Source organism: Protopterus annectens, chromosome 1.part2 (genome assembly GCF_019279795.1).
Source record: "Protopterus annectens isolate FY-2018-M chromosome 1.part2, PAN1.0, whole genome shotgun sequence".
Lineage (NCBI taxonomy): Eukaryota > Metazoa > Chordata > Ceratodontiformes > Protopteridae > Protopterus > Protopterus annectens.
The window spans coordinates 823,039,489-823,063,132 of record NC_056727.1 but is presented as its reverse complement, the minus strand read 5'-3'; the positions used below and the strand labels follow the sequence as shown (position 1 = coordinate 823,063,132).

Below are 23,644 nucleotides of genomic sequence, written 5' to 3'. Positions count from 1 at the left end.
GCAGTAAACATTAGTTACACCACAAGGTTGTTCTGTTTCTGGATAAGCCAAATGGCTTTTGCTGTTTCTATATACTTAACAGGCTTGTGAGATGCCCATTTGGTTTATGCTGCATGGAGGCTTGTTCTTTTATTACCAGAAGTTTTTTATATGCCAGTTTCCAGCTTTCTGTTGAGAATTTGTTATGCTAAATGCCGATTGCAAAATTGTCAGCATCTGCTTCAAGAACTCGAGTAGGTCGGTGATAAAAACATGCCAAAAAGAATACTTAGATGTTAAAAGCTCTTGACCCCTGCATAAACAGCTGAAGATAATTCTGGTTCTGACAGTAATAGGTTTGAATCTCATCATGTAATGTAAGGCTGAAGTGCAGGGCCTGCTGTTTTATGAACATAGATTTCCATGGGTACTAATGGCAGCTGTACAGTTTCATCCACTATTCCTCTACTTTGTCTGTCTTAAAGTGCAGATGTCAGTTCTACATGACACATTCATCATTTATTCAAACCTGTGATGATGATGATGATGATGATGATGATGATGCATTATGTCAAAGTACTTTGGCATGCTGTTAAACTATATAAATTATGGAGAAGTTTTGTTATTGGCCACTTTTCATAGCAATGCCTATATGATTTTCTTATGAGGTCAGCATTTGAAGTGGACTGCACACACAAAACCATCAATACTGTTGTATATTATGCACTGTTAACTTCAATTCTGCTGTTTATTATGCACTATTAACTTGTCTAACCTTTTGCTTCTATACTTTTATTTCAGTATGCGACCAAATATTTTCCTGGGTATCAGTGAAGGCTCTGCACAGTACAGGAAATGGTACTATGAGCTGATAGTCGATCATGTTTTGCCTTTTGTAACAGCAGAAGCTACACATCTTCGTGTAGGCTGGGCTTCCACTGATGGCTACACTCCTTATCCTGGCGGAGGGGAAGGATGGGGAGGCAATGGTGTCGGAGACGATCTCTACTCCTATGGATTTGACGGCTTGCACTTATGGTCAGGTAAGCCAACTGCTTTAGACACAGTAATATTCAAGTCCTACATTATTACCTTACACTACTACAGCCAATCAAGTATATGTCCGCATCTAACAATTTAATGTGATGAATGATTTACTCATCCTGTGAAAATTAAATGTTTTAGTGGTGACAGCAATTATCAGATATATACGTATGTGTAGATAAGTATAATTATAAGAAATGACACCCCTTTAATTTCTGCCACTGTTGTTGATAGTAGAGAACTTTTCATAAAATATTTTGAATGTCTGATCAGCTGTGAGGATAGCAATTAGTGCAATCTCCACTACTCACTCAGCAATGTCTGTCCCTTTATCATTTGTCAGTGGTGGGCTGTGAATCCCCCTGTCCTATTTCAAGACCTGAGGCACACTCATTCAATAGTTTATTTAGTGCCAGATGTTTATCTGTGGGGCATAAATGAGATACCGAGCTTCACTTCCCATAAATTAAGTGATATTCACTGGTGTTATGCTGCAGATGCTAGGCTTTTTATCATGGTGCAGGTCATACAGTAAGACACACATAAGACTGCTGCTGCAGGAAGTAAAATGATTGATCCCAGCTGATATCTATTCACAAACTCCAACCTTATTGACTTCATGCATTTCAGCCAACTGCTCTTTAAGCATCTGTCTGTGTTGCAAGGTGGCTGGTTAAAAAAAACGAAAAACACTCAATCATTCAAGACCTCACCTTGTTCAGTCTGCCCCTAGGCCTTGTAACAGCAGGTACAGTGAATAACGTGAACACTGAAGATCTGTGAATGACCTGCTGTTGCTGTGACCACTAGCTCTTCACTGCAGAGAATTATGTATAACATGTCAGAGAGAAGGCATTTAGCATTATTGTTTCTTCATATTTTTGGAGATGTTACAAAAATTAACATTCTTGCTAAAATTAAACTTCATGTCCTTACTTTTCTTGACATGGATTTTGATTTTGTGTATTCTAATTTCACTTATTATGGCACATCCTACTAATTTCTTTAATGAAGGTGTGATAAAAATACTATCACACAGTGAAGCAGCAGCATTGAAAAAGAAAGGAAGGTTATCACATAAAGAAGGCAAAAAGTGATAAATACATGATTTGGAGAGTTCACAAAGTGGTATCTGACTTATGGAATAATTGTAGTTGGAATTCATGGGTTGAATATTTAATAGTGTCATCCTGTAAAATACATGGAACATAACATTTGATTCCAAGTCAATGATCTCACAAAGTCATAACCCCAGACTCGTGAATTGCAGTAAGTTATTGATATCTGTAGGCTTATGCTCACTTAAGTACAGTGACTGCTCCTTACTGCTTCTCCGTAAAATAAGCTCTGTGTTCCATATCAGTGGAAGAAGAATGTTGATTCAGTTGTTATAGACAAAGTTACTCAGCAGTGGATATGCCATTCCATCCTCCAATGTACTCTTAATATACAGTGGAAAGATTATAAGCAAAAATGACAAAAAGGCAAGGTGGACTGAGTGTCATACCATTCTCAAAAGAGCTGTTTTTTTTATCTTGTAGCTGAAAGGGGTCCCTATAACATTACACTTTGCACACTGAAAAGCAGGCAAGTCCTTAAGAGTATACAGGAAAAGCCTTTTATCTGACAGGAGAATGATTTAGAATTTAATGCAGGGTTGGGAAGGGTAAATTACAGTTTTAATGAATTTTACCCTGCCTTCAGAGGTTGCAAAATATTGGATTTCTGGAGTATTTCATAATGTCTGGTTGTACTGGAAACTATGATAACCATGCTATCTTTTGTTAGATGTGCTTATATGAATCAAACATGCAGTATCAGATATATGAAAAATATTTGTACATGTGTTATTGTAAGTAGGGACTATACTATTATACTATACCAGAAGGACAACAGAGGGAGAAATGTTCCATCAGTTGGTAGATTCATAGGCCTGTTATCAGCTGGTAATTATCAAACAAATGCATTGCATTTCTGATTTACTAGATGTGAAGACAGTATGTGTTCCATGCATCATTTTTATCCATCTCAACATAAGAAAGGACTCTGTGAGTATTGGATAAAATGGGTCCTTGAGGATCAGTCCATTGCCCCAGTTATCAAATAATCAATATAAAAATAGTCTACAAGTGTAATGCAGTGACACAATAATACTGGTCAAGTCATGGGGGAAAACTAAGGCCTTAGTGTTGCCCCCTTCTCATGACTAAAAAACCTTTTCAAATAATTTTTGTTAGATATCCTGAGATGAGCTTTCTGTGGTGACATAACTTCAGGATTCATAGTGAGGTCAGGTACAGTATTACCAAATTCCCAAAAGTGCTAGTGCTGTCATCTGATTTAGAAAACTCAACAGATGCTGTTTGAGAGATAGTCATCAGACCATTTAATAACCAGGAAATTGTGAGAAACAAGAAGACCAGCTTCAGCTGAACTGTGCTCAACACTTGATACGGGACTTAAAGCTTGGTGAAATTTATTTAATGCCACACTTTAAGCTTGCCTTTAGTTATTTTTGGACTGTTTTGAGTAACTGGTACAAATATGTTGCTGTCCCTTTGCAGATAAGGATGTTCTGTAGGAGTCTCCTACATTTTCCCATGTGACCTCTGTATGACTTTATGGTGTGTTTGTGTCAAGGAGGACTTTATAAAATGTGTAATAAATTTTAAGGGGAGTGTGCTTTCCAAGGAACAGTGTTGCATATTATGTCCTAATCTTCAGGTGAAGCTTCAGAAATCTCATGGGAATGAGACTGGAATAACAGAACAAAAAGCAGCAACCATAACAGTTGTACTGTGATCGGATGACTATGTCTACAGAGCTGGGCAGTGAGTGATCATTTCCATTAATGCCCGGCTGTATAAACAATATGCAGTACAGGAGGGACCTTTTAGTACTGAAAATATATGATGTTAGATATGTGCTGACAAGGACATATCTAAGAAGGACCATTTATGAAGCGGTAATAGTCCTAGGTGGAGGAGTGTTCAGTAGAAATCATGAAAGAAGTTAAGTTCAGGCTCAGTTGCTACAACAGCTGACAGAACATTGTGGCTGAGTTTGATTCTTTAAATGGGCAGCACTGTGTGATTCAGTGTTATACTGCAGCTGCAGAAGTCATTGTTCTCCTCCTTGACAGCTCCAGTACATTCTGTAACAACAGGTGCATCAGACTTATGGTTGGCCCATTATCCCATGCCCCTCCCAGGTTTTCCCCATGTGATGTGAACTACACCATGTGTGAAGCGGCTGTTTTTCCACAGGCTCGCAAACATATCCAGCATGTTATAAAGGTCTCAGACAGGCTGTAGGCTCCCACAGATATGTCAGACTCATACAGATATAGTCGATGTTCAGTGAGATGTAATGCTAGTTGAGTAATGCACTGGTGACATAGCTTTGGAATGTAATGGATGGATACTCATTTTACTAGTGCCTACCAAGATGAAGACTTGTCTGATCTTGCCTACCTTTAGTTGCAAAAAAATACAACTGAAGCAGGGAATCGTCCAGGATTTGATCCAGCAGTGGGAAACACGTCAGATATATCTGTTCATCTATGTTCGGAGCAAACAGCTGGCAGAATCCTGCTGTAGGACTCCTTGCAAGCAGTTGTTGAAATCAGATGCATTTTCATTTCCTTTGAGAATATTCCTAGATGCCTTTCCACTGATATCCAGGGTCATCCTGAAGATTTAGAAGGACTTTTGAAGATCATTGTAGTGACTCCCTTGTAGCCCAGGCAATAGTGGTTCTCTCTTCTTTTGGAAATTGCCAAGGGAAATTACCACAAACTTTTTACAGACTGGCCCTACTCACACAAGACAGTTTGTTTTATACAATTCAGCTTGAAACAACTTCAGTTAACTACTTGGATTATACAGTTTTAGTACATTTTACTTATTTTCTGAGGATGTACAGCAGGTATAAAAGGAGGCAAAGAAACCTGCTACAAGGAAATAATTTATTAGCAAATAGAAAAGGGTTTTCTAGTTGATGTCTCATTATACTATATCTAGAGCTATTCTACCTCCAGGATGCATGTCAAAATAGATAAGAGGTCAGGGAGGTTTCTTCACTTCTGCATTGGAAACAGTCATTTTCAGATTTCATCTCTTCCATTTGGCCTCATCTTAGTAGCCAGGGTATTCAGCAAATGCATGGCAGTTGCTGTGGTGTATCTCAGTCCGCAAAGGAGTAGGGTCTTCTTGTATCTGGATGAATGGTGCCTGGCGACCCTTACAGTGGATAATCTAAAGACATCTAGAGACTATATCTTAGCTCATCCAGTCTTTAGGGATAATAGTGAACATTGCAAAGCCCCAGATAATGTCCACATAAAATATGAGCTGTCTATGAACATTCATATGTAAAACTAACTGGAGTGAGGTGTTCAGTGGAAAAACTGTAGATGGAATGTGGAAAGTTTTGAAAAAAAAAATTGTTTGAGTTCAAAAAGTCAAAAAAATGTTTAACATAAGGATCTAGGCATACAACATCAGAGGGATATATTTCCATAAGAACCATATATCTGATTAAGGTTAGAGACAAAAAAAATATTAAAAAATGGAAGAGATGTCAAACTACAACTTTGAAAACCGAAATAAGCTGGTCAAACAGATTAAGCATAGTGTGAGACAAGATCAAGAAAATTTATATAAAGATATTGAGCATAATAGGAAGCCTTTTTATAGATACATAAGATGTAGAAGGAGTAAAGACACACAAAAGAAATAAATATGGGGAGATTCCTCAAGATTGGAGACATGCACTTATTAAACCTGTCTTTAAGGGAAAGGGGAGTAGAACAGGCCCAGAATTCATGTTGTGGAAAATTAGTGGAGAAGGTAATATTGGATAAGTTATTGTCAGGACTGGATAGGTTGTGACTAGAAACCCTATATCAGCATGCATATGTTGAAAATAGATTTATTACTACCTGTAACATGATGTTCTATAACAATATAATAACAGCTATGAATGAAAAATTGTGCTGTGATGTAATTTATATAGACTTAACTTCAGCATTTGACAGGGTCATACACAAAACACTGATCAATAAATTAGTACAACTAGGTATTGATGTACTCGTCATAAGATGGATAGCTGCATGGCTTACAAATAGGATATGGCAAGTATCATACAGCAACTGGACAGATGAAATCCTTGGTTACAGTCAGGGTATCCCACAGGGCTCTGTACTAGGCCCTTCCTTGTTTAGATTGTATCTTTCAGACCTAACTTTATCATCTGAGGTGTTCTACAATCTATATGCCAATGACCTGAAATTGAGTAAACTGATTACATGTGTTACAGATAAGGCAAGTCTGCAAAATAACTTGACTAAATTGACCATTTGGTCACAGGAGAATAATATGCTGAGAGATTTGTGCGACATAAACTGAAAAGTGAATATTTAATACACCACACAGTGATTGAAACTGTAGACTCATTCAAGGACCTGTGTATACGGGTAGATTCAGCTATGAGTTTTTCTAATTATATCAACCAATTGGTTAATGATAGTTATAGAACTATAGGTCATATAAAAAGATTTCTAAAGTCTAGAAAATTAAAAATAATGAAGTAATTGTTTGTTAGTTACATTAGACCCAAACTTGAGTATGGAATAACAATATGGAAACCCTATAAGAAAACAAGTATGAGTAAACTGGAAAAAGTACAACAGAAATATACCAAGGGCATCCATGGATGTGAAAATCTAAGTTATTACGAAAGACTAAAATATCTGAACTTGTACAGTGTCTCTTACAGATATCTAAGAGGAGATCTTATTCAGGTTTATAGAGCATTTAGAGACAACTACTTCTGGGAATGTTTGGGGTTATCAAAAAGTACTAGGGAATCATCAGACAACCTATGTAGAAGAGTCTATAGGAATGAGAAGTGCACTAACTGGTTCTCTGACAGAGTAGCTGATGCATAGAACAGACTAGCAAATTACATTAAAGTAAGCACTAGTTTAGATATTTTTAAGAACAGCCTGGACACTTATTATGGGAACAAGTGTTTTGGTATATTGGCAAGCTAGAAGGACGTTTATGCCCATGCTTGAAATATTTGTATGTATTTATGTATTCATGCTGTGCACCAGACTTCACTTTTCTTCAGAATACTAGGACTTATGACATCAGCCATGACATGGTTCCCAGTGCACAATTTTGCTTGAGAGTATTACAGTGGACACTCAGGGTACAGCAGGATCAATTACTGTATTCTATAGGCTTCCCCAGAAGAATCTCTAGGAAGTCTATAAATTACTTAAGGTGGTGGATTCTTGAGTTATGTTGACAAACCCTTCCAAAACCCTTTCCCTATGATGGCCACCACAGGTGTTTCACCTTTAGGGCCCAAGGGCATTGTCAATAGCAGACTGTCCAATGAATATGGACACCGACAGAGACCATCTTGCACTTCACTGTTCTAGAAATCAGAACAATCTTTTTGAATAGTACAGATCTCTTTACAGCTCTTCTTTCATCTATTATGGAATATTTTTGACTCTGATTTGAGTTAATCATCAGTAAAAATTCATGTTTCAGCCATTTCAGATTTCCATCGAGGAGCTATTTCCTCATCCCTGACATCCTTTAAAGGTATGCAAAACTATTTCTCAGAGGCACTTTTCTTCTCCATGCACTAGTTAAATCCCCTGTTCTCTGATATGATCCGTACCTTGAAACAAGATTTAACACAGCGCCCTTTTTAACCTGCTGCTACTGCTGATCTCAGATTTATTTTTTAAAGTCTGTCTCTCTTCCTGATGGCTTTTGTTTCTACTAGGGGATTTTCCAAAACTACAGTCCTCTATACCTTTAGTTCTACAAGGACAGACAGTGACCATGAGAATGAATACATTTCCTTTATGCCAGAGTTTGTACTATCATTCTTCCATTATTTTTTCTAAACTATACAAATAAAGAAGAATATCTGTTGCACTGCATGACTGCAGTGGTGGTGCTGCAATAGCATTGTCACCTCACAGTAAGACGTTGTCCTGTTCGATTCTCAGCTAGAGCTTCTTCTGTGTGGAGACATGCGTGAATGGGCGTACCTTCTTTGAAGGTTGTGAATCAGAGCTGGCAACTCATCATGTAAAAACCTACTGCCAATCATTAGCGGACCGGAGTTCCGCTGTGGCGACCCCTAACCGGGAAAAGCCGAAAGACACAACAATCTGTTGCACTGCATGCATGTCTATAGGCAGCTCAGATTTTATGTGGGCAGAATTAAAGCAGTCAGAAATGTTTCTCAGCTACTTGTTTCTTTTTCATCAGGAATGTAAGACCCAGTGTAACAAAGCAAAATCTGTCTTATAATGGCTTACAAACTGCATTAAATTTTGTTAAAAAAAGCTCAAGTGAGCCTTACTGATCAAATCTGGGACTCATTCTCTCAGGGCCACTGTTGCAGCTCCAGACATTCTTTAAAGATTCATCTTTGGATAGCTATGTAGTGGTTACATGGGCAGCACTGAATACCTTTACAAGACACTGTAAGCTTTTTCCTATTTTTCTGCATGTGGTTGAGGTGCTGAGCCAACTGTTGCCATCTCTCTCTATTCAGTGTCACATTCCTGCCTTCTTCAACACCCATGTCTGATTGCTGCAGGTCTTCTTTCACACAGTCCATCCACCTGTTTGCGGGAAGCTCTTGTTTCCTCTTGCCTTCTTCCTGTCTTTCCCAAACCTTCTTCACCAGAGATGGCTCTTTTGCACATGCTTGAACCACCATAATCTATTCTCTTTGACCTTTTCTGCAATTGGCTTCTGCTATTATGTTCTCATTTCTTTGTCTATCCCACACTGTGCATCCTACTACCTACCTCAGGCACTTCATCTCCAACACATCTAGCTTGTTCAGCTGTTCTGCTTTTACTGCCCACGTTTCCATACTGTACAGTAGTACTAGTTGCAACACTGTTTTGCACACCTTACTTTTCAGCTTCTTTGGTATTCTTCTGTCATACAGTGCACTTGACGCTCTGTGCCAGGTGGCTGTATTCCCTCTGATTCTAGCATTGACCTCTTCATTCAGACTTCCCTTCTCCTCAACCACCCCTCCTAGATATATAAAGCTATTAATCTGTTCCACTATATTCCCTTCTATCTCAATTCTCAGCTTCTTCCGATTTCCCCATATTGGTACTTTTACCACTGTCTTATCTGTACTCATTTTCATCCCATGTGCCTTCAGTTTTGCATTCCATTTACTTATAATTATTCACAGGAGGAATTAGATTTTTGGGATGTTAAGTTATATAAAGTTGTGAATGGTACTTTTACTAACAGTATATATAAGAAAGATTGTAAAAAGAACAGTATTTTAAGAAGGGCTAGTATGCATCCCTCATATAATTTTAGAAATATTTTGACAGATTCGGCCATGTGAATTTCAAGGCTTAATAATGATGATGCTAGGTTTATGTAAGATGTTGAACAATTTTGCAATAGTTTATTAGACTGTAAGTATAATGAGACAGAAGCTGATAAAATGGTTACTGAAGCAGCGCATCATAGAAAATGTAAAGCTACACCCTATTTTTCTAAATTCGAAGCATCTTCAGCTTCTGAAAATCTATCTCAGGAATTTGTTCCTTCAATAGGACTTCAATACTCTCATGATATACAAGGAGTTTGTCAAATTATTAAAAAGAATGGCTTTATATTAATATAAAAACGAAAAAACGATAAAAGCATCCACCAGAATCATACACAGCAGCTGTTCCCTTTTATATAAGTATCAGATACGTAAAATGAAACGTCTTGAATAAACAGTTCCTTCATGGACCATAAAACACTTTTATTGAACAAAAGTTAGTGCTTTCACCATGTTGGCTTCCTCAGACTTTATATTAATTTCTGATGAACAGACATTTAAGGTAGTGGGGGAATTCCCTGGATTTCATTATAGGAATAATAAAAATTTGAAGAGACTTTCATGTTATAAAGATAATAAAGAAAATGTAAAGCCTGTTAATAAGGGAATGAATCCATATAGAGGATGTAATATTTGTTGTGTGATAAAAATACTGTTAACTATTGTAAGCATCCATCAATGCATAAGTTGTTTACATTTAATGTTACAACTACTTGTTCCACTTGGAATGTGATTTTTCTAGCTGTGTGTGGCCAATGTACTTAGTTTTATGTGGGTAAAATGAATCGCTCTTTGCGTGAAAAGATCAGGGTACATCTCACTGCTATTAGGAGTAATGATATTGAAAGAAGTGCACTTGCAAAACATATTGTTCAGTTAGGAAATACTCATACTTTTACATTTACGGTCATTGAATGTTTGAATGAGGGCTTACATATGAAAGATTTTAGAATATTACAGAACCTGAACTTAGATGGATTGTTAATTTCACTCAAACCTCATTTGAAAGCACACCCTTTACATTAACTTAGGGTATTATATTTATTTATATGATTTTAGGTTTGGTAGAGATTTTGCTTGTGTGTTAGATATTCCTTTAAGGATTTATTGCTTTAATTGAATAATTGATTGTAGATGATGTATACTAATACGTTAAGGTATATATGGTTGCCTAATACTTATAGAAGATGGTCTGATGAAGCAAGGTGTGAAAGCGCTTACCGAATTAAAGCTGTTTTATTTATACCTTTGCCATGTTTCTTCCATTGCATTGTATTGGAGACATCAAATATCCCTGAACCAAGGTCTCCCCTTCTCCCCTCCTACTCTAAAGCAGTTAGTATCAACAAACATCACAGACTTTGTTTGGGAAACAGTGTCAAGAGGGGATAAAAGTGCAGGGTCTCTGAGACAAGAAACACAGACAAGAGCACATAAATATAAAAGGGATGATAGTGCTTATAAAGGCTGCCAGCTCTCTGAATCATCTGTGGTCCCAGAACTTCCTGAAGTAGTTACAGACTTTACCACAGTGATGTGATAAATAAACAAGCAAGGAAGAACCATATCTTATCCACTTTGCACACTAGTCATGCTAGCATGGGATATAGTTTTACAGGATAATCTCACTCTTTGGGCATCTTACATGCTGTCAGAGCAAAACTGTGTGACAAGCATGCTGAGCAAGACAAGTGCAGACCCTCATGAATGGAAACTAGATCGAGAGTCTTCCAAGATTTGATCCATCTTTGGGGAGGTCCTCAGGTAGATCTTTTTGCCTCCTCCCTTAACTGGCAAAATTCAGTTCCAGGGCTCTGTGCATGAAGGCCTGGAAGATGGGTGCCTTTTCTTTTCCTTGGACAGGAATGTTCCTGTATGTCTTTCCACCTTTTCCAGTGATATCCAAGGTACTTTTGAAGATTTAGAAGGAATCCCCAAAAATCATTGTGTTGACTTCCTTCTGGTCCAGGCAACAGTGGTTGCTTGTTTTTTGGAACTGCCCTTTGGCAATTACCACAAACTTCCTCACAGAGTGGATTTATTCACAAAGGAACTGAGGTGTTTGATACATCCTGACCCCAAACAATTACAACTGACTGCCTGGATGATAACGTCGTGATACCTTTTAAGCACCTGTTTTCTGAGGATGTGCAGCAGATATGAATGAAGGCAAGAAAGTCTGGTAGTAGAAAATCATATAAAAGTTAATAGAAAATGTTTTCTAGTTGGTGCCAACAAAACATTAAAATGCCCATTAAGGGCTATTGCTTCTGTGGTTTCATAATATTTGTGTGCTACTATTTTGTGGTCTGTCTTCCTCCTCAAGGTTCATTTGTTGGCCATTTCACCATGTCTGCCCATGGGTCTCCCTCTTTCAGTGCATTCTCATCTGAAAATGTTTTTGAAAGGGGTGCTAAGTAACAAGCCTCCAGCAAAACTGGTGATTCCTCCTTGGGATCTTAATTTTGTGTTACAGAGGCTAACGCTTGCTCCAGTTAGACCAGCTGATATGGCTGACTTACTGATTGTTCTAACCTCTGCTAGATGGGTATATGAGTTGCAAGCTCCTATGGTAGGTCAACCTTTTCACATTTTCAAAGGAGACAGGGTTTCATTAACAGCTAATCCTTCTTTTTATATATAAAGTGGTATCCGAGTTTTGTATCTTTTATTCCTTATTTTTCCTGAACCCAAGAATAAGGGAGAAAGACTACTTCATATCTTGGATGTCCACAGATAACACAAGTACTGTATTGACAGAACAAGCCCTTTCAAAACTTCATATCAGTTGTTCATTTCTTGTTAATGTAAGAAGAAGGAATAAGCTGTGTCAAAGCAGACTGTTGCCAAATGGTTATCATAGGCTGTTACCTTTTGTTAATCCTACTACAACAGAACTATTCCAGGCAGGGTCAAAGCACACTCTGTCAGGACCTTGGCTTACTCAATGGCGTTTTGGAAAACATTGGACTCGAGAACTATTCAAGGACCAGCAACTTGGCCTTCTCTGTATTGTTTTACAACGCACTATAAACCACATTCCTTTTCTAGAACAGTCTTTGCTAAGACCATTCTCCAGGGGCACTTGGATCCTTAGCCCTTCTACCTCCCAAATGTGTTAAGCAATGGTAATCTACCCATATAGCTTAGGCTAATGCAGCAGTGATCAGCATGAAGAATGTAATGCAGTTCTGTAATAAACTTAACCATAACAGTAGATGTTTGAATGGTCACTGCTGTAGTAAACACTCATTTTTGGTGGTGGGGTTATATGCCAAGGTGTGGACATGCATTTTTCATTTCCTAGCTATGTCTTCACAGAGCCTTGCCTCCCTCTCTCAGTTAGCATGAAAGCTCTGCAGGGCTTGATACCCAAACCTGTCTTTAGTCAGCTCAGCTTGAGCTGCGTTATGGTTTGGGTGTGTGGAAGTTGCCCTGAAGCTCTGGAGTATGGCCAGCTGTTACATCTTATGCAGCATATAACCCATATAGCTTAGGCTACTGCAGTGGTGATCATTCAAACATCTAGTGTTATGGTAAGTTTACTTACATAACTTTTCTTTGTGCTTACATCAGTACAGCTCCACATGCAAGTCAAGACTGACACTGCAGGCATTTTGCACTGTAGAGCAAAGAGGACCTTTTATATTCATGTACAACTCCATTACATCTTTATTATTTATATATATATATATATATATATATATATATATATATATATATATATATATATATAGGTTTACCATCATAATGTTGAATGACATAATGTCTAATAGTCATTTGGTCGAAAAATAACATCCCAACCCAAAACATTGAATTATCAAAATGTCTACAATTATTAAGTTGAAAAAGCAATGAGAACAACTCTACTATTTTGCGAGGGGGGGCTATGCCCCCCTGCACCCCCCCATGTAGGGGGGTGTGCCCTCATCCCCCTACTTAAATATATCAACTCCAAGATCGCACTACAGTGCAGAAATGGGCAAATTCAGTAATTTCGACATTATGAGTTTAGACTAATTTTATCTTAACATTTTGATCATTCAATATAATGTGTTCAACCAATTCAGTTTCAACCATTTAGCATTCAACATTATGATGGTAAACCATATATATGACATATATATATATATATATATATATATATATATATATATATATATATATATATATATATATATATATATATATATATATATATATATATATATATATATATATATATATATATATATATATATATATATATATATATATATATATATATGATATATATATTATACTTCTTTATACTTTAGACTGGAATTCAACACCAGTGTAAAAATTATAAGCAGTGCAGCATAGAAGGTCTAATTCTCCTTTTGGAATCGGGAGTAGAACTCCAAAATCTCTCTTTAACCTATATGACTTGAGGTATCCAAAAACAATGCATAACTCTTTTTGGAAACAGAGAGAATATGTTTAGTTTTGCTGTGTTGTTTTTCTGCTGTAACATATCAGACCATTTAAGCAGAATGTATGACACAATTTATTTTTATTTTATTTATTTTATTTTACATTTATTAACCGGGAAAGTCCAACTGGACACATATCCATTTTCAGCAGAGGCCCGGGGAGAAAAGCTCCAGTAGCATGTCATAAAGAAATTATACAAGAATATCATACAGAGATATAGGTTCCATAGAAACATAAATTATGTATAGATTAACAATTCCTGCAGTAAAGTCAGCATACAGCATTCTAGTGGTAGGTTTATATAGAATATAAAATATAAACACACAAGAAAAACAATTTTTTTTTCTTTCTAAATTATGAGTACTCTCAATATTTTGTTACAGAAATAACCAGTGATTATTAAGCTTTACTGTGAAAGGAATTAAAGGACCTTTAGTAGAATACTTGAACATGGTATTGGTGCAAATTAACCTGGGGAGTAGCATGAACAAAGCCAATTGTTTGAGAAGTGGATTATCAGGAGTTTCTTAAATTGAATAGTGGAGGTAGTGGAGGTTATTTGACTAAGTAGTGAGTTCCAGAATTTGGCAATAGTGCAGGCAAAGAGAGATTTGCCAGCATCATTTCTGTGTCTGATAATGCTTATTAGGTTCTGAGAACTAGATTGTAAGGCTCTAGTAGGGATGTGGGGGTTAATTATATTTTGAAGTGCAGGGTTTTTTTCTGGACGGTAGAAGAGATTATGCACTATTGTGAGTTGATTAAACAGAAGTAGTTGAGGTAGCTTGAGCCAATTGAGTTGGTTAAGGGCGAGCAGTGGTGGGATTTTGTATGAGGTTTCAGTAACAAACTTGGCTATTTTGTTATAACAAGATTCAATTTTGTTCAGATCACTCTGGTGGAGATTAGTAAGGATGGAGAGGCATAGAGAAGGATGGCTAAGAGATGAGTTCTTGCAATAGTAGCTCTGGTTTGTTTAGTTATAAAGTGTTTGTTCCTATATAGAAGTCCTAGTTTTTTATTAACTTTCTTAATGGTTTGAGCAATATGGATGTCAAATTTGAAGTTATTGTCTATTTTGCACAAATGATACATATTAGTTGTGGTCATTTTTAAAAAAAGTATCATTCGGCTGTGACTGGTAAAGTGGTTTATTAAGGACATAACTACATCCTGTATAACAAAAAAATTGAAGCTGAAAAAGAAGTAGCCCCTGATTATTCAGGGGCTAATGTGACAAACATTTTGTAGCTAAAAGCATTTTGAAATTATTTCCTTATGTGAGATCATACTCCTGAATGAACATTGGGACCTCTTGGAACTCTGTTTATGTCCTCTAGTTCTTTTAGCTTAGGAATTGTGACTGCAAAGTGTTTTCCATCTCAAGGAGAGAAACATGTCACTTGGTAAAAATAAAAAAAATTTCATCTTTATATCACTTTTGCAATATGCTAAGCTGTTATGATATACAAGCCAAGAATTAGGCATCTTATCAACTTCTAAAGTTTTAAGGTAACTATGGGTGCCAGAAAATCAAAACTTTCTTTCCTCAAAAAAAATTTATTTTTCAAATACAGTTGAATAAATTCCTTAGTATTTGTGTATAACATCTTAATAACTATGTGCACTATTTACATCAGCCTGACACTATAACAGAGCTCAATATATACAATTACTTTATAGGTATAACAATCCAGTTATTAGAGTGTATCTGTTCAGTTATTGTAAAGTGTAAATTAATGATAAGACTTTTTTCCATGGATTGTTATTAAATGGCTTAGGATGAATCCTTAATTCTTTAATTTTAATTTCTAGCAATGATGTGGTCCTCAGTAGGCTGTAGAAGTCTTCCAAAGTCAGTATTGTGTTTATATTCCATCTTCTTGTTATACACTTCCTTAAGATTGCAAGTATTGTCCATACTCGATACATATTTGACTCATTCAAATGAGGACCTTCATACACATTTAATAATACTAGAGCTTTAGATAAGTTAAACAATTCATTAAATAAAGCTTGTAAAAAGTTTTTAATACTATACCAAAAATGGCTTAATGTTAACACAGTCAAAAAAATGTGATACCAATCTGCATTGTATATTTGCTCACACCTCCAACATATTCCCTTTGTGGAAGTATTAATTTTAGTAATACTATTTGGAGTTAAGACTGCTCTGTGCAGGCATTTCCAATTAAAAACTTTCCAGTATTGTGTAAAGGATGTATGTTTTATTGATAATCAAATATTTGATTTAATTTCTTCAGTTAGCTGTAATTAGTGTCCTTTTTTTATATAATTCCAATACAAAGATTTGGGTATTGTTTTATAATTTATCAATATCTTGTAAAATTTTGAAATACAATTTCCCATGTCATAATCATTATATATGATTTCATATAGGTATTTCATAAGTTTAGGTATTTCTTTAAATGAAGAATTACTAATTATTCTGCATAAATCTTACAGATATGTTAGAATGCTTTGCATAGTTAGCCAATCTTGTTGTGCAATTTTTTATGTTGTTTCTCTTGTTTGCATATCCAGAACTTTTAGTTCCTTGATACATTAAAACCAACAAACAAATCCTTTCTGTTCCCAGGAATTAATTATTTCTCTGTATATTTTATGTGGATAGCTCTTTGTAACTATGAATGGTGTTAAAAGATCAAACCAGATTTTTAAATCTATATTTGCATTAATAATTTTCTTAACTGAGTCAATGCAGTACTTAATCATACGAGTTTTAGTGGGCTTAGTTATGTTATATTGCATACTAATACATATGTGCCATGGCAAATTGTTTTTATCTGTTATTTGATTTTTTTGTAAATCAAATTAATTTATTGATATTACAGTTAGTAATTCTTTCCAATTTGCAGAATAATTTGGACATCCAATAGATATTGATGCTTTTATATATGTTTCTAAAAATAAAAGTTTTGATTTTGATTTATTGAAATGGAGTCCTGAAAATGTGTCAATTAAAATATCTAATTCTTGTAATGTCTCTTTTGTATTGGATAATGTTAATAGTATGTCATCAGCAAAGAGCATTACTTTAGAATTGTATTGTTTATAAACATCTACTCCGTTCATTTTTGTATTGTTACGTATTAACTTTGGCAATATTTCTATAGCCAAAGCAAATAGAATCGGTGACATGGGACATCTTTGTTTAGTACCCTTTGTTATATGTATAGATTCAGAGGTGAAAGGACCTAGCTTAACATATGCTAAATTATTTGTATATGTATAAATATATATATATATATATATATATATATATATATATATATATATATATATATATCGCAAGACAAAAATCCCGAAGAGATATAGCACAAAACCCCAAACGGGAAGGAGCAAAAATCAGTTCAATTAGCCCAAAGATGCAAACTGTGCCGCTGAGAGTCACTCAGCATAGAGTCCAGTAAAACCCAAAAAATGAGTTCTAATAATTGGAACGCAAACTCCACAGCTGTATACTATCAGCGTAAATGTCCGATGAATTACTAAAATACAAACTGTTCCATTGAAAATCACTCAACATAGGATCCGGTGAAACCAAGTTGAAGAAAAAAAAGAACAGTTCTGGTGGTTGAAGCACAAACTCCACAATTGGAAATCAGCAGCATAAATATCTTGTTAAAGATACCACGATATAAACCAACTATTAAGATTGTCCTTTATAATGGTCATGTTACAACATCAACATGGTTAATATAGATAATGTTTGGTTAGTGATTCTATTTTATATTCACAGCCTGGTATTGGATTTTACATACAATGTAGTTGATAAGTATTTGTGGTCATCAGTTGTGTAAACAGTTTTATACAGTGATCATTATTGCTCAACTGTTTTACTTTTTTCATTTCATTATTTTCATAAATATGCAATTTGCGATGGATGCCCCTGTATATGGTCCTTATGGGCACGTTCATTACAGGCATGATACCCATGTATTAGCATTTGCTTCTAACAGGCATTAGCGCATTAAAATGAAGTTTTAACCTGTTTGTTAAACAGACTTGGTGTTAGACTCTCATGAGCAGTCTTTGGCTCACTATTATGCTTTGATATTGTGTTGTGCCTTTGATGTGCATGCTGTTTGAGTGGGCGGTGACACAGCGTAGTGTTGTAACTTTTGGTGGAACACTGGGCTATGTGTCGTATGCCCTATAGAGTTGAAATTTACCTTTGATGCATTTCGTCCGTTCCGTAGGTAGGTTTAACACATCATTAAGGTATATCTTACAAGTGATTGGTCTCGTTTGAATGTTTCTAAGCCAATTAACTGTGTATCCAATAGGCGGAATGTTATATATACATGTTATATGCATTGTTTTAAATGTATCTGATGAAGCGGTATTTATGACCGTGAAAGCGCTCATTTTTTCTATTAACAGTTTTTATTTAATAGTTGGTTTACATCGTGGTATCTTTAACAAGATATTTATGCTGCTGATTTCCAACTGTGGAGTTTGTGGTTCAACCACCAGAACTGTTCTTTTTTTTTCTTCAACTTGGTTTCAACTGATTTTTGCTCCTTCCCGTTTGGGGTTTTGTGCTATATATATATATATATATATATATATATATATATATATATATATATATATCTATATATATATATATATTCTTTAGTAGATGAACAAAGGAAGGAGGAAATTCAAATAACACCAGCATTTTGAATAAACAGTCCCAATTTAGGGAATCAAAGGCTTTCTCTATATCTAAGCCAGTTATGACTGCTTCTTTATTTTCTTTATTAACATAATCTATACGAGAAATTATCCTTTTAATATTGTCATGTGTGTGTCAATGATATATAAATCCAGTTTGATCATTATTTATTGTCTTAGTGGTATTTTCATTCTGTTAGTTAATATTGTCATACATATCTTATAGTCATTATTTAATAATGATATAGGTCTATATGAGGTACAGAGGTCTGGGGATTTGTTTTCCTTTAGGATTGTTGTGGTTAAGGAATATCTCCAAGAGGGTGGTATTAAAGAATGTGACTGAATTTCTAATAGAGTTTTATGGAAGAGGGATAGTATATTTGAAGGAAAAAGTTTATATATTTCCATAATTATTCAATCTATCCCTGGAGCTTTATTATTTTTACCCTCTGTTATTGTATTTGTAATTTCTTTGTAAGATATGTGTGCTTGCAGATCTAGTTTTAATTTTTCATTTTTTTTTATATTAGAGCATTTTTCATCTAGATTTGATTGATATGTATATTTTCTTTTTGGAAATGTTCCATATAGTGATTTCTGTAGGCACCAAGAATGTTACCTATATCTGAAACAGTTTTCCCTTTCTTTTCATGGAAGATAATTTTAATGTTATTAGCTTTTGATTGTATTTTTATTCTTGTGGATAAATTATGTAGATATTTGGGAGAAGTGGCCAAGGTATTAATTTTTAGTTTTTCTAAAGCTAAACTAGTTTTATGTGTTAGAATTTCATTGTATTTATTGTTTAATACTTCTACTTTCTTTTTCATCGCCAAATGATGTTGATTGTTTTCAGCTTTTACTGATAAAAGTTTGGATTGTAGATCTAATAATTCAGAATCCCATTCTCTGATTTTACCAGGTTAGGGTTTTACCATGTATGTAAGCTTTTAATGAGTCCCTTATCATTATTTTATATCTGTAGTATAATTAATATCTAAGAAGAACTGTAATTTAGATAATAACCAGGGTTTGAACTCTTTAATTTCAGTTATATATGCTGGAATTCTGGAGTTAAAGATTAATGGTTTGAACACATTTTGAAGGTTTAGTATCAATGAATTGTGGTCTGAAAAGGGGAAGGGATTGATTGAAAAATTAGTGATTTTAGAGTGTAAGTCATGGGCAACAAATATTTTATCTGTTCTAGTTTGGGTACCAAATCTGTGATCTTGATGGGAAACAACAAAGATTTATCTTCTTTAAATTTGAAAGTATCTACAAGATGAAATGATTCTCCCACTTGTTTAAAACATTTTATAGAGCAGATGTAAGCATTGGTCTTTTATTTGTAGTTTCAGAAATATCAAATATGCAGCTAAAATCTCCTCCTAATATTAAGTTGCCTTTATAATTATTGGAAATAAAATCCAAATGTTTTTAACAGTTCCTGATCCAATGCCTGGGAACCAGTATAGATTGGCTAGGGTACATATTCTGTTATTATATTTAACTATTACTAATGCCATAAGGCCTTCTTTATCTTCATACTTATAAATGATTTCTGAGTTAATCACATTTGTTTTCCATAAAATTGTTGCCCTTTTTGTTTTTGTCTATATAAGTGGATTGTGCCAATATCATATATTTCTTAGGATTCCATTTGTAATTGTCATTTGTTTTGAAATGAGTTTCTTGAAGAAAGACAGTTTGTGCTTTGTTCAGTTTTAAATATTTCAATAGATTTGATCTCTTGCTAGGATTGTTTAAGCCATTGGTATTTAAAGATAATTAAGTTAAATCTATCATAGGTTGTTTAGATTATGTATTTTTTGTTTTATTGTGACTATTAAACATTTTCCTCTGATAACTATAAAGTATATGTTTGAGCTTTTAAAGGAAATTGTCAGTTTTATACTTTGAGTGTTTACCAATAAAGTAATGTTTTGGTCAGGCATACTAAAATGGTTTTGTGAAATAACAAATTTAAACTAATAAATGCTAACAAAACTAATATCCGCACCAGCCATGGAATTAAAATCATTCCTAATCTGATGGATAAACCTACTTCCATTAGATTATCACTCATACCTTGACAATCCAGAACATCTGATCTCCATAAACTGAATTATCAAATGGAGAATATTTGTAATAGGAATAAGCAATATTTATATTATTGTGAACAGATATAGTACTATTGTAGATTAGACAGAATTCTAATACAATATAAATGTCTACTTATTGTATAAGCAATTAATATTTACATCAAAGATAGACAACAAGCAATTCAATCATAGTAATGTAGGATTATCATATATAAAACCTCAGTAAAAGATTATAGCACACAGTTACAGTGTTTAGCATTGTCGCCTCACAGCAAGAGGTTCTCCTGTTTGATTCTTGGCGGGAGCGCCTTCTGTGTAGAGTTTGCATTCACCCTTATTGATGAAGTCTTTCAAAACTTATTACTTAATAGAAATATATGGTAATAATATTTATACCTAATGTATTTTACTAGATATATCAGAAGGGGTCTATGACATTTCGTCGAAAAGTTCTGACATAGGGTACAAATCGCCGAAAACCCATTTAGACAAAAATAGTACTGACAGTGTATATGCCCTTTTCCCCCACTGCAGTGCGATCTTTGAGTGAGAATATTAATGTAGTGCGTTTTGGGGGGCGTAGCCCCCACCTACTCAGGTTATAAACTACCCTTTTAATAGGAACTGGACAATATAAAACAATACCAGACAATATTAAACTGTACTAGGTGGGGGGGGGGCTACACCCCCCACAACCCCCCTACATTAATATTCTCACTCTGAGATCGCACTACATTTGGGAAAAAGGGCATATACACTGTCAACACTATTTTTGGTGATTTGGACCCTATGTCATTAATTTTCGGCGAAATTACATTGATCCATCAGAAGTTATATTTCATTTTTTGCCAGCATTTAAGTAATCCATTTGTTTGTTGCTAACTTACTTAAAGCATCAAGTTTGTTTTATGTAAACATTGATGAAAGTTAGTGCATTTTAATTATCAGTGCATCCCTCTTCCCTCCATTTCCTACACATAAGGATTTTCATATCTATCATTTCTTATTATAGAATGAGTTAAATTATAGGTTTAAAACAACAAATTCACTTACTGTGATTGATTACAAGTTCCCTTTCCATGTTCATAAATTGCCATGTTATGGCATATAATGAAAGTTTTTAGATTTAAATGGCAACATTCTAGTTTGTATAATCAACAAAGGTTAAACTGAGTGATTATTATCAATTTAATACTATTTGTTCAGAATGTGATTGTTACATTCTGTGACATTCCTAGTTCAGGCTTCTGTTGTTTCCCTGAAATAACTTTGTCAGTTTGATGTCATGTATAAAACATTAGTTACCTTGGTAACAGCTTACTTATCATGTATGGTCAAGATGTATTATAACACCACAAGTCAAGTTAAATCAATTATATGACTTGTTATACACATTTACTTTTATGAGAAAATCATCATGCTTCCCCTTAATGTTCAATATAGTGTATGCCATTTATGACAAGTTAAAACAGTAGTGTTATTATACACAAGCCCATGTTATTAAAATCAAAACGTTCTTGTTGTTGAAGGAACCAGCAAGTATCACTTTCTGCTGCAACTTTATAGGTTCGGTGGTTAGCCAATTTATCACTAGTTAGGCAGATTATTACCCAGTTGGGACTACTGTTAGTTTTTGTGAGAAAAGTGTATAGATTTGTCTAAACATGGGCTGAACTCTTGGCTAGGCTTATAAGGGCCTCAGGGCCAATAGCCTAATGACCTCCTATGATCGTATGATCCTATGATCATTTCTATGAATTAATGTACTTGAAAAAGGTATGCATGGGGGCGTGGCCAAAGATGAACACAGGATAGCAGCAGATTTCTTCAGCTCCACCAATTTCATTACACTGACAGGAATTAATTACTTAAAAAATTAATTTTTGAAGTAATTTTCTTTCTAAATATGTTTGTTTTATATAGTTCTTGAACTATATCTAAAAAAGAAAGGAAATCTTAACAATATTCCTGTCAGAAATCACTTTGGAAATTTTCCTGTCAGTTTATCAGTCTGAAATGAGTTCCAGTAAGACAAATTCTCAAGACTCCAGCATCAAGAAAGAACTTCAGTCTCTGATAATTATAATCCAGCAACTTACTGCTAAGATGGATAAAATGGATACTAAAATAGACACCTTCATAGAAAAAACTACAAAACAAATAGACTTGTTACATATAGACCTGCAACAACAGAAGATCCAGATGACAGGCATAGAAGAAGCTGTGAATGACATGGAAAATAGAATCCAAGAAGAGGAAATCAACATTGAGTTTCTGCTGAAACAAAATACACATTTACAAACAAAGCTGGATGACCTGGAAAATAGATCTAGGCGCAATAACATTAGGATTTTTGGACTGCCAGAAAATATTGAAGGTCACAATATTACTTCTTTTTAACAACATGGCTCCCTAAAACTTTAGACTTACCAGAAGCATTCTCTTTTGGTATCGAAAGAGCACATAGATCTATAGCTAATACTAACTCTAACAAAAATATCCTAGATCAGTTATAGTTAGATTTCTATCATCTTTGATAAAGAGATGGTTCTTAAATCTGTTTGGGCTAAAGCTCCTGTTAAGATTAATGAGACAACTGTGCGTTTTGACAATGACTATTCTTCCATGGTAATAGCTAAAAGAAAAGTTTTTCTGCCACTAATAAGGGAGCTTAAAAAGCACAGTTTAAAGCATACCTTCTGTTTCCTGCCAAGCTTAAAATCTTCCTTCCTGATGGTCCTAAAATTTTCGATGACTTAGACTCTGCTTTACTGTTTATCAAAAAAAATAAGATTTTGGATAAAATAGAGGAAATGGAATGGGCTAGTCCTTCATTAAAGAGACTGGCAACTGAAACTTCGTGGAAGACTTCAGAGAAGAAGAAGAGACTAAAAAACAAATGATTTGTTCTATGTTTTTTTTTCTCTCATCATTTTATTTTATTATTAATCTTTTTAAATATAGTTCCTGCA

At 34.8% G+C, this 23,644-nt stretch overlaps 1 protein-coding gene across 1 annotated transcript in view; it reads left to right on the top strand.

Annotated features, from left to right (window-relative positions):
- RYR2 (ryanodine receptor 2) overlaps positions 1-23,644 on the top strand; it is a 6,224,161-nt gene that overhangs the window by 2,581,094 nt on the left and 3,619,423 nt on the right. The window contains exon 20 of the mRNA XM_044059048.1: positions 781-1,022. Coding sequence (XP_043914983.1) covers positions 781-1,022 — 242 coding nt within the window. The remainder of the gene's footprint in view (positions 1-780; positions 1,023-23,644) is intronic.